Source organism: Lissotriton helveticus, chromosome 7 (assembly GCF_964261635.1).
Source record: "Lissotriton helveticus chromosome 7, aLisHel1.1, whole genome shotgun sequence".
NCBI classification, from domain to species: Eukaryota; Metazoa; Chordata; class Amphibia; order Caudata; family Salamandridae; genus Lissotriton; species Lissotriton helveticus.
The window spans coordinates 1,509,201,147-1,509,213,637 of record NC_136068.1 but is presented as its reverse complement, the minus strand read 5'-3'; the positions used below and the strand labels follow the sequence as shown (position 1 = coordinate 1,509,213,637).

At 42.5% G+C, this 12,491-nt stretch overlaps 1 protein-coding gene across 1 annotated transcript in view; it reads right to left on the bottom strand.

The window, feature by feature from the left end:
- Positions 1 to 2,866: 2,866 nt before the first annotated feature.
- LOC144767508 (sulfotransferase 2B1-like) overlaps positions 2,867 to 12,491 on the bottom strand; it is a 465,586-nt gene continuing 455,961 nt past the window's right edge. Inside the window, exon 7 of the mRNA XM_078650925.1 lies at positions 2,867 to 3,629. Coding sequence (XP_078507051.1) covers positions 3,520 to 3,629 — 110 coding nt within the window. The 3' untranslated portion in view covers positions 2,867 to 3,519. The remainder of the gene's footprint in view (positions 3,630 to 12,491) is intronic.

Here is a 12,491-nt window from a genome sequence, read left to right as displayed (position 1 = left end):
TTTCCTCACCTCTGAGAACACTATGAAGCAGCACACTCTTTTCTTTTTGGGTAAGAAAGTTACTGATGATAAGTGGGTGAGCTAGTGAGTACCAACCAGCAAGCCCCCCTTGGTGTGACTACTGTGAGGTACACTCTTCCTTTTCTCAAATTGTTTCACAAAGTTTGTGCAGACTCAAAAATCTTTCTTACTTTCATATAAGATGTGGTGTATTGACATTTTTCTTTTGAAACTGAACATTTGGACACTAGGCTATTGGTAAAGACAACTTGGAGTTGTCTTTAGAATATATTCAGTTGTTTAGAGTTGGTCAGGTCTACTTGTGTTTGACCACTTCCTGCACTATACCAATCCTGTGCAGATGGCTATGGAAATATGGACGAGTTTCCAAGAAGCATGCTTCGTCGTACAGGGAATCATTCTGCTGCTTGGTTCGAGCAAACATCTGCTAGCCCACTTGTATAAGGACTGCACTGTGATAAAAAACAAGGCCCTGTGAGGGGAGGAGTAGCATGGGAGTAGCAATTAGGTGAACAAGTCAGATAGACAGGGGCAAATGGCATGCAAACCAGTGGAAGGGGTCTCATGTAACTGTTGCTTTAAATTGTTATATTTCCATTTCCTGCATCGCACTTACCTTACAACTAACCCTGGGCATAGTTTGCGAAGTAGCGCTACGCATAGCTACGCGAAGTGCACTTCGCACTACGCGAGCTACGCGTAGCACTATGCGAACTATGTAGTACCCAGTTTGCGATGATTGCTCAATGCAGGATGCGTGTCTGCACTGTGCAATCATTGAATACGGCATCTTGCAGACTGCAAGCTGTCGTTTACTGCCGCTCGAGTAGATTTTTACTCAAGCTGCTGCTTTCTCAACGCGGAATGGTTGTTTCTCATCGCGAGCGGCCGCGAGCATATGCGACCACTCGCAATGAGAAACCTGACCTCCCCACGTTGAGAATCTTTCCGGGAGGTTTATTTTCCACGCTCGCGATCGGCAACTTGATGTTGCTAATCGCGAACGAGGAAAAAGTCTTGCTAGGATGTTATTTTGCTTGCTCACGGTCACCAACTCGTCGTTGAGGACCACGAGCAAACAAAAAATTACCGCTACGCTACACTACCCGTGTTTGCACTGTGCTACGTGCAGTTCGGGTAGTTCGAAGTAGCGCAAAACTTCGCAAACTACCCGAGCGTAGCGTTGTGCTTTGCCCAGGGTTACTTACGACTATTTCCCTAAGTGAAATATATCTAGCTATGACGGTGAACTGTCCTAGATGTCGGTTGCCAGTGGCTTCCTTCTTCCAAAATGGCCTGGCCATTCCCGATGGTGGCCTGTCATTGCCAGGAAGTCCTAGACAGTGTGGGCTAGGCCACTGGAACCCTACTTTTCAGTGAATGACTTCACCTGCATGCCCGGAGGGTCCTTGAGAACCCCTTTCACCCCTTGAGGAGCTGTCTTCTGGGGAAACACTAAGAATGTGCCACCTTTTTTGGAGCACTATTAGAGCACCTCCTAAGGGCATGTTTGCCTCTGTGCCTGCATCAGTAATATGGCGTGGGCACAAGGGCAAAGTGATTTCCTCATTTGCATGGGCCCACTGCCATGTGAGGCAGCACCCTGTGAGGATAGCGCTGACACTAAGTATTACAGAGCGGTCTGGTCTGTGATCCCTACAGTTAGATAGTGCCTCTGAAGTTCAAAACGCCAACGCACACGTCTTTTGCGCCCCTGGGTACAATGTGTAGTATGGCCCCTGATGGTTTATTTTTCAATGTCCCTGTTTCTGTAACACAATACAGGGACAATTACAAAGGATTTCTATAATTTTCTGGGGCCACTCACCTGTACAAATGAAGAAACAAATCTTTGGGTTTGTGCGAGTACATACTTTGCTTGACATTTCGCAAGAGTTGCCACAAAAGCTTCTCCGCAGGGGCTATAAATACTTGTGCAGTCCCTTCTCTAATAACATCCTGGCATGCGATGCAAAAAGGCACTATCACTATCCTGTAATGAGGTCTCTGCTGTCTGTATATCAGTCCACTTGAACTCTGAGCTACTGTGACTGTCCATTGTATGGACTAATAAAACTGTAACTGACATTGAGCTGGCTTTGCTCTCTGCTGTTTAAATGTTTGTGAAACTTCATGGTCTAAAACTTTACGAATGCATTACAAAATAACCTGTTTTAGCAGAAAGATTGCTATTCATTTAAGGGCCCATTTAGAACTTTGCCAACATTAGCTAATTTTGAAGCTTGTGTTACTCCATTACATTGTCTGAACTGCATTGTGCTGGCTCTGAGCTTCTTCTACTCTAGGAGTGTTTAGAGCTTTGTGGAGGTTAGACTTTTCAAACGTTGCTTCTTTACAAACTTCATATGGAGTGGTTAGCCAGTAGAGCAGCCTTCACAACTCTATTGTGTGAATTTAATTGCCTTTAATGGATTGCTGGTTTCTGCATGAGATTACTGTTTTCACTGAGACATTGGGACCACTTGCTTTATGGATACCCCCACCTCACAAATGTGAGTGTGTTGTATGGTAATATTTAATACATCTGCTGTTAACTAATGTCAAGAAATATTTTCATCATTTGCAGCATGTGGGAGCTGACCACAAATATCATTCTACCAAACTGCGATGGCCTGCAAATGTAAATGCTGTAGGTGGTGGGGCAAGAGCAGGACTAGGTGGGAGCTGGGGCAGTTGACAGATGACGGAATAGGTATAAATAAATAAATATTCCATTGTTCGTCAACTTTCCCCCTTGACACGCCCTGCCCTGTCACACCGTGCTTACCATTGCAAGCCACCACTGCTTCCAAATAAAACACTGAACAAAATATTACTTGTAGGAAGCACGTAAAAATATTTATTTATTTATAGATTTTTTAAGCTCTAAACAAAATTTGCTAAGATCGTTTCCCTTGTCTTTTGGTTGCCATCTTTTCTGAATGGAAAAACATAAAAACTGCTTGCCGTAGGGGATATGAGCACCAATACACCTGCACTGTTAAAGTTGCATTTAGGAATTGTGACTTTTTATGCATGCATATGGCATTTCTATAACATTTACCTAGCCAAAAGGCAGTGAAGCACTGTAAAGGGTCCAAGACAAGCATAAAGTCAACAATTGTAGTTGTATGGTGGATGGTTAATGCATTGTGAAATGCGTTGTGATGTTGAGTTCTTTAAAGAGTACATTTTCAACTTTTTCCTAAATTGTAGCAGCATTGGTGCAGTCCCGATGGATACATATCCTGGCTGCATAGATGGATATGGCCTTCTGCCTTGTTTTTAACAACCTTTTAATTGCATGGACTATTTAATATAAAAAGAGGTAGCAGGATTAAGTTAATTTCGATTGTCCATGATGATGTTGGGGTGAGCAGTGAATCATAGAGCAGAGAAACTAGAGTTATCCTGGATCATTCTCCGCACAATCATTTTATATAACAAACACCCTGTTGCAGAACACCACGCTTGTTCTGGAGGTTAAAGGAATGGGTTTCAATCCCAAATTAATTCCACTGGCAGATCTTGCATCTTCTCCCTGTAGACTTCATCAAAATGCTCTCTCTGCTTATCAGTAAAATGATTCCTCCAGTCACCTGAGATACCTAGAATAGTAACGAGAAAACAATTATAGATAATATTTCAAAATACAAAAAAAGTGACAAAAAAAATCACCATAGCACCCTGATTTACTATCATGAGGGGGTTGCTAGGTGTTGTGCAGTGTCCTTTCCTGCCATGTTTCAGCTGAGACTCAATTCCACCACTTCGGAAGGAGGCCTTATGGGCCTGATTCACAAAAGTAAACTTAGACCAAAAGTCTAAGTTTAGACCTGAATTCTAAGTTTGGACCTAAAGTCTAACTTTACAATTAGTAAAGTTAGACTTTTTGTCTAAGTTTGGACCAAAAGTCTAACTTTACTACTACTAAAGTTAGACTTTAGGTCTAAACTTAGACTTACGGTCTAAACTTAGACTTTTAGTCTAAGTTTAAATTTGTGAATCAGGCCCTCTGTGTATATAGAGGTTTGACAGACATCCTGATTTGGGGGCACCAAATTATCAGAAATATGAAATTAGGCTTTTAAGTGACTGTCAGATACAGGAAGAATGTTGCTTTTGAGTGAAGAGGCCCTGTGGATGAACTTCCCACACTCTGTTCTTCCCATTGACAATTCCAATGAAGAACAGAAGCAGGAAGTGGACGTTTTGTTCCTGATACCCTTATTAAAAAAATACTGAACAAATACAAAACAATTTGACAATTTCTTATAGTTACTTTTTGATAGCCATTTGCATTGAATGCTTCATCACTACTATACATGTCAGTATGAATTCAGTCCTTCAGTGTCCCAGGCACTTTTGAGCCTCCGTCAAGTGTATACGAAACAAGGCCCTGCTCATTGTTTCTTCTAGATTGCAGAGTACAGACTGAATTGATATACGGGTTACAGAGGAACCTGGATTCTGTTTTCTTAATTCAACAAATTGGAGTCTAGGAAGAGCAGCATCTGTTAAAACACTTTAGGAAATGGCCTCTAAATGAAATCAATTTGTTGGTGTTAATGCAAAATGGAGATTGTACAACTAAACCACAGGAGACCAGTTAAGTAAACTTGAGTCTCATTAACTTAGATCAGAGGTGTCACCTGGAAGAATGAGGAGTGATCCCCCCTGGTGAAAAGATCCTTGGTGTAAAAGTCACTCACAGCACTACTAGCCCTCTATTTGCAAAAGCAATCTCCTGGGCCATCTTCGCCCAACTGTTACCTGTGCATTTACACTGAGTGTGCTAAGGACCAGCCACTTTCAGAGGTTTTGGAACCTCAGTCACTATGGCATACCAAGAATATTTCATCACTCACAAGTATAAGCCTGCATTTATATCCTACGGAAAGATCTTTGTGCTTGCCTTGGGAACCTGATTACGATCACACATCTACTTATCATTCATTAAACTTTTTCCCAAGTGGAAGACGTTAGTAACAACACCCTTGTGTGCCTTCCTCATGGAGCAGTAGAGGTTATGGTATACCAATTTCTACTGCGGATGTCTCCAAAGAAGGAAGGCAAAAGTGAGTGAGGAGAATGATCCTCCTGTATGTTGTGCCCTCACACACCCTTGCCAGTGTAAAGCGTCATCATTGGGCACTGCTCCGCATAGAGGTGGTGCTGCAGTCCCTCACGGGCCCTCATAAAAGGCACTTTAGTGGAGATCTTTTAGGAGGTGCCGCAGTTGTGCATGTGGGTGTGTGGGACCAAGTGATGAGAGTGAGGGTAGATAAAATAACCAGTTGTAGTCCAAACGTATTTATTGAAGGGTACAAGTGGTTAAGCTAAAATCAAGACAGTGTGGAGATGCTGGTTCTGCTAGTAGAGTGGGAATGGAAACAAAGCGATTCCCACTTCTCTCTACCCGTGTGTGAAAAGTGCTATCGTGTCTGGTGGTGCGGGGTAGACATGTTTCGCGGTCCCTAATGGATCCTTGAGCGCTTCATCAGAACCATGAAAAAGCAAAAAGAAGGGAGGGAATAGGGAAGAAGACACCCTCTGATCCTCCTACACCTTCAATGAGGAATGACTGCTATTTGCAAGACAACCGTTTTATTCGTGTAAGTCTATGGCAGACCTAATGGAGACAAAAAAGGGGGGGTTGAGAAGAAGAGAGAACAAAACAAGAGGGGAAAAGCATTTCATTAAACAGATGACAGAAATTCACAGCCCCTCAATATAATCAAATATCAGCCTGGTAAAGTAAAGTGTAAAGTATCTAATGACCGAGGAAGCTGTAAATAGCAGTACTTGCAGCCACAGATTTTTGGAGTCAAACCATACAGTTCTCACTTTGAAATCTTAACTCTTTCACTGCTGAATTGTTTGCACATCTCTGTGGCATAGCTTTTCTCTAAAAGTTAACATTAACGTGTTCAAACAAATACATCCCTATGGCCTATGTGCCTCTATGGACTCCTTGTGCACTAATTAAAAATATTAATTTTTGAAACATGTATGACTATCTATTGGTGCAAAACCCACATCTATATCTCATTTCAGCCTGGAGATATAATTAAATGTAGAGATGATGCATGTATTTGCTTACGTTTTTGTTGTATTTCTCAATGGTCAAGTCTATTTATAAAGAGCCTAGCTAGTTACAAAAATGAGGTACTTGTCCTATTAGGTAAAGGGATTAAGAAAGGTTGGAATAGGTAGTACTGAGGGGGCTATTCTTTAATAGGAAGTGATGCCCTCACACACCTACCCGGGTGTCATGCTTCATCATAGGGCTCTTTGCTCCTCTTGGGGCCAGCTCTTCAATGCCCCATGGGCCCCACGAGCGGGCTCTTTGTCGGACATCTTTTTATATATAACAGCCATGATAATGCGTGCGAGTGTGTAGAGCTGGTGAGTGGTTGTGCAAGTGGACTAAAACTACCTTAAGGGTATCCAATGATACATTTATTCAGGTCTCACTTCGGTAGGGATAAAAACAGTAAACAGTGGACGGCTTGTGGGGATCCTAAGGAAACTATTGGCCACTTTTTATTTGCTTGCCCGGCCTATGCAACTCCAAGACGAGCCTGGCTAACTCCATTGTGTAAGACCTTAGGTACTATTAGTAGTTCTGAAGCCTTAAGAATCATACGCACCAGCATTGTATTGCCCATCTCAATAGCAACTGCTAAATATTTAGGTTAATCATGGGTGATTAGACAGAAGCTTTTAGGTATTGTTTGATGAATGTGTGTTAGATTAAAATGGTATATTCACTATGCTAGACATTGTACAAAATTAGTATTTGTAATCCATGGGTCATTTGTATATAGCAATCGAGATGAACTTTTTTAACGGTTGTATATTGATTGTGTTTTTATTTATTTGCCTGTAACTTATTTTTTTAAAACAATTGAATATTTCTGAAATAGATGTAATTTAATATGCTTTTATGAGTGAATCTCGAATGAAGCAAAATTTGACCTTTAAAACAGTGGACAGTCAGATACATGAGGAGACCTTGACCCCACCAGGGTGACCTATCTTCTCTGGTACTGACTCCGTACTAGAACCATTAAGCAATTTTGTGATTATTTCCTTACACCCCTGGTAGCAAAAACTACTAAATACCTAAAGAATACAACAGAGGTTTAACATCATCTAAAGAATCTGGAAGGCGTACAAGGATTATAGATGGAGTTGGAGGCAAAAATCAACTGTTTCTATAGAGGTCAATCTACTCCACATGGACATACGCAATGTGACAGAGTTCTGGGCTGCCGAAAACTCCATAGACAAATTACAGGTGGAGGTTAAGCTGCTTACGGAGCAAATGTCCAAAATGGAGGTGGTGTCCAGCATACTGGAGGATAGGGTGGGGGATACTGATGTGTAATAATCTACGTTTGTTGAACTTCCTGGAGTAAATGGAACACTCAGCTCTGGAATAATTCTTCGATGATTGGATTCTTGCCTCCCTGAAAAACCTCAGGGTCTATTGAATATATCTGCAGTGGAGTAGTAGCACAGGGCCCTGTTAACCAGGCCTCCTGCTGGGGCCCATCCCAGGGAGCTCATAGTCAGGACATTCAATTACAAAGACTGTAACATAAATATAATCCTAAAAGGACCCACAGACAGTTTTTATTTTGAAAACCATGAGATTACAATCTACCCAGATTACACCAGGAAAGTCCAATTGAAGTGGAAGACTTTCCTAGATGTAAAGTAAAAGAGGGCCATGAACTTGCCCTACATGCTGCTGTATCCAGCTCACCTCTGGGTCGGGGAACAGGACAGGACACACTTCTTTAATCAGCCCAAGCACGGCTGGTTGTGGCTGGACCTCTATGACAATGTGCAACACAAGACCAAGGGGAGATCCCCAATGACATCGAGAGGACATAGGGGAGTACATGGTCGGTAAGAGGCATCTAAGACTCTTGGACCACATCATTTGTAGGGTCAGAGGGCCCCAAGGTTGCTGGTGCGGGATGACGACACACTAATGAGTAACCACACCAAACGGGGATCTTACTTGTGGCTTCTCCCGAGGAGATAGTGGGGAGAGAGATGCTGAGGGATTGTTACACATAACTCATGATCCCCTGACAGGGAGTGAGTATACGTGCAACAGGAAAAAGTTCAGAGAGTGATATGCATTGAAGTGAATTGTCTGCTCAACTACATCTGACAGCAGTGGAGAAGGTACATGGTAATAAATGCAGGTGGGTCAAAGTGACATTAAACTCACAGATGAAGGCGAAAGCAGGCACCTTTCGAGAGGGGAATAGGGTTAGTTGGGAGTGTACCTTTCGTGGGGCCTTGATCAGCAGCAGGCTCCTGAGGCCCATGGATGGATGGCCCTCTCTGCATATTGTTTATTATAAGTTCCTAATTTTTAGTATCTTCAGTTTCACAAGTTCACAGTATACTGGGTGGAGTTTAGGAGCAGGCATGTTACTAAGATTTAAAGATGTACTTACCCCGGGGGGGCTCAGTGGGATGTTTGGGGGGTTCTCATTTGTTAAGTTTGGAAAGGCTGTGCAGTGGCGCTCCTGGATTCTTAGATGAAATGTTCAACGAGTGGTCAGGAAATTCCTTCAAGGAGGCTATAGTTTCTCCCTCTCTTAAAAAACCTCGGGTTTACCCCACGATTTTAAAGAACTACAAACCAATCTCTTTGCTTCCCTTCTTAGCTATGCTGTTAGAGACTCATGTAGCTCAACATTATTTGTTCTTTCTCTCAGGAATCAGGTTTTCTTGACTCCCATCAGGCCTGTTTTCATCTTTTACATTCAACTGAGACAGTCATCCTCGCTGTAATGGATGATATGAGGAAGGAGGCAGATCAAGGGATAAGTCAGGCACTGGCCCTTCTTGAGCTATAAGCGGCCTTTGACATGGTTGATCATGCTCTACTGATCAAACGTGTCAGCTCTGCAGGTGTCTGTGACATTGCCCTCAAGCGGTAAGCATCCTTTCTTAAACATTTGACTCAATTAGTTTCCCTTTCCCCGTACCATTTTACTAAGCTCCCTTTAGATTGAGGTGTACCACAGGGATCCACCTTATCCCTCTACTTGTTCAATCTTTACATTTGTTCCTTACACATTCCATTCAGGAGCAAAAGGAGAATATATATAACGATGCTGCCGATATGCACCTGATTTTCACATCGACAACACTTTGGAAGCCAAGGCATTCTTCCAAAACACTTTACTACATATTCGGGACTGGATCATTTTTCACCAGGTTTAGCTAAACTTGGATGAAACCTAAGTCATGGTTACACAACAAATTGACCCATTGGAATTCCTCTTTCCGGCCCACAGAATTGGATGGGTGTTCCATCTCTGCCCAAGAAAGAGTAAAACGCCTTGAAATTATAAGAGATGCGGATTATCCCACAAGTCTCATATAGGAGCTGTGTCATCTACCTGCTTCTTCCATCTTCGGAGAATAAGGAAAATTAGGAGATATAGGGGAATCTGTTTTCCAAATCCTTTTTGCTCTTGTGATCTCTGTGATCGAATAAGCCAATGCACTTTATCCGGGACTACCTACTGATCTACAGAACAGGCAAATAGTTCAAAAGCAGGCAGCTCAGCTGTAATTTCACGAGCCTTATAACTGCCACACTAAGACTTTAGGATTTCAGTAGCTCAGAGGACCATTTTAAAACAGCCTGCATTATTTTGATGGCTCATCATGGCAAAAGCCCTACCTTTGTGTCCTACAGAATCCGGCATTACACTCCCGATCACCATTTAAGATCAGCTTACCATAACTTACTTATGGTGCCAAGATACAAGAGGAAAAGGCTCAGCGGGGCCAGCTTCTCCGTTCTGGCTCCTCACACTAGAAAATCTCTCCCAACTTCTTTTAAAAACCTGGGGGCATATCAACAAGGGGGCGTTTTCGGACAAAAAGTGGCGATAATTCTAACGCCCTGTTAGCAAGGACACACTAACGCATGAATCCATGCTTCTTCGCCCTTTCCCTCAACGCCCAGCTTTGCATCTCTAATGAGATGCAAAGTGGGCGTTTCTCCCCAGGATAACGGGAGAAATGTCGCTATGCGACATTTCTCCTATTTTCAAGCCTCACGCTAAGCAGCATGTGACAAGAAAAGTAGCGATAACCTCTGTTATCACTACTTTCCTTACGCCTGTTTTGAAACTGACTTAGCCCTGATATCCTATGGAAGGTGGATATCGTGGCTAAGTATGTGAGGCCCTATCAGCAAGCTATCGCCAAAAGTTGTGTGAAATCACACAGTTAGGAAGCTTGCACTCTGAATTTTATCACTGTGGAGATACGCGTTGCTGATAGCATGCTATCTCCGCGATAAAATTCAGAGTTGGGTGGCGATAATTATCCTAGCGCTAAGTGCGCTTAGCGATAATTATCACCCCCTCTTGATGATATGCCCCCTGGTTGTTCCAAAACGCTTATGTATAATCCGAATATTAGTTGCAGTCTTTTGTTGCCCTAGCACCCTGAGACCTTATGGTGAACATGCGCTGTATAAGCGGCCTATAACGTAACATACCATAACTGCCCAGGTGCCTGATACTGGCAGGCAACATATACCTTGGCCCCTCAATACAACTTTATAACCTGGAATATCTCCGGATTGAGTAGCTATGTGACGTACCAAAGGGTCCTGACTTACCTTAAGCATAATAAAGTGCACATTGCATGTTTACAAGACTCATTCAGAGGAAGTGATACTTAAAAAAGAAGCAGTGTGGTCAACTGTACTATGCCACATACTTATCGTATGCCAGGGGTTGACAGTGTGGGTGGACCCTGCCCTGGTGTTCCCCTAAAGCCTACATTCTCTGAGGTGGATTTTTTGTTCCTAGGTGAAGCTTTTATATACGATCCACTGGTACAGGGAGCACAGCACTAGAGAAGGCTGCCCACTTTCCCCACTGGTCTTCAACATTGCCTAAGAACTGCTTATTTTGAAACTCAGAGGAGTGCTTGGGGTCACTGAATATGACTGGGGAGCACAACTAATGTAATCTCTAAGCAGGTGACACTTCATTTTATCAAAAGCAGCAGAAGGAGGCCAATGATTTTTACACTTAGATAAGTTCATGGTGGGGTCAGGTATGAAGGTCAAGAAGAAGAAGATCATATTTTTCCCCTTGGGTAGTCTAGCAGGACATCCCTAGGAAAACTTACATCATCTTGCCTGCAATAGAAAGTTTGCAACTTCAGATATTTAGAAATATGGGTGGCAAGTGCGACTGAGAAGCAATATGACAACAACATTGTAAGTGTAATTGCCAGGCTGCATGCGTCAATACATTTCTGGACCTCATTGCCCTTGTCCACAATAGGAAGGGTGGCCATTGCGAAAAAGGTTTTCTTCCTAGATACCTCTACATTGTGCAGAACAGACCATGCCCCCTACCCCAAGAGACTTTTTAAGACGTTGAATTGCCTGCTGGTTTCACTAGTGTGGGTGGGACAAAGAAGTTGTGTAGCATTAGATACCCTTAAATGAGATCAGGATGACAGAGGGCTGGGACTCCCTGACATAGAACTATTCTGTTATGCAGCACGCTAAAAACATGGTTCTCAGGAAAGACAACTGGGAAAATGGCTGCTGCTAGGGACGTGTGCAGAATTACCCTTGATAGCATTATTGATGAGAGGATCCAGGGTTGAGGGTGAGTACCTATACCTGGTGCGCCACACTGCCCATATGTGGGAACGGGTAGTGGTGAGGATCCTATGCCGAGTTCTGGAAGTCTGGGTGTTAAAAACATTCTGAGACATTAGTATTACAATATCAACTGCCGTGAACAGTGCATGTGGGTTAGAGGAGAATAGCAAGGCCTATACATTTCAGCAACAAGCCTTCAAATTGGTCACATAGTGGTATGTACAGTGTCATATTTAAAGAGAAAATACCCTGTTTCCACCACCCATTTAAAATCAACTTGAGGAAAAAGGTCCATATTTTGTTTTCTTTGATTTTGCTATACTCGTATATGCACATGATATTCACAAGACATTTGTTGAGCCAACAGGTGCTATCATGGCACACTTCATTGTTATCATTCTTCTTCTGCTGAAGTGCCCAATAAAGGATAACAGTTCTAATACACAGGGGCATATTTCACAGTCTGATACTGAAATAGTAGAGTACAGAGTTAACTTCAATTATAAATATTTACAGCGTAACCTGACTTTATATATATATATATATATATATATCACTGTAATTTGAGATGTCATCAGTGATGTCATTAGTGATGTCATTTGAGATGTCATCAGTGATGTCATCAGTGATGTCACTGACCATGTTATGAATGATGTTATATGTGACATCATCAACAGTGGATTGCGGGTGGGCGAGTTATAGTGAGTCCAACTAACTATAACGTGGGAATTTCAATGGTTTTGAATGAGTAAAATGTTCAGCTAACTATAACTGGTGTGAAACCTATGGT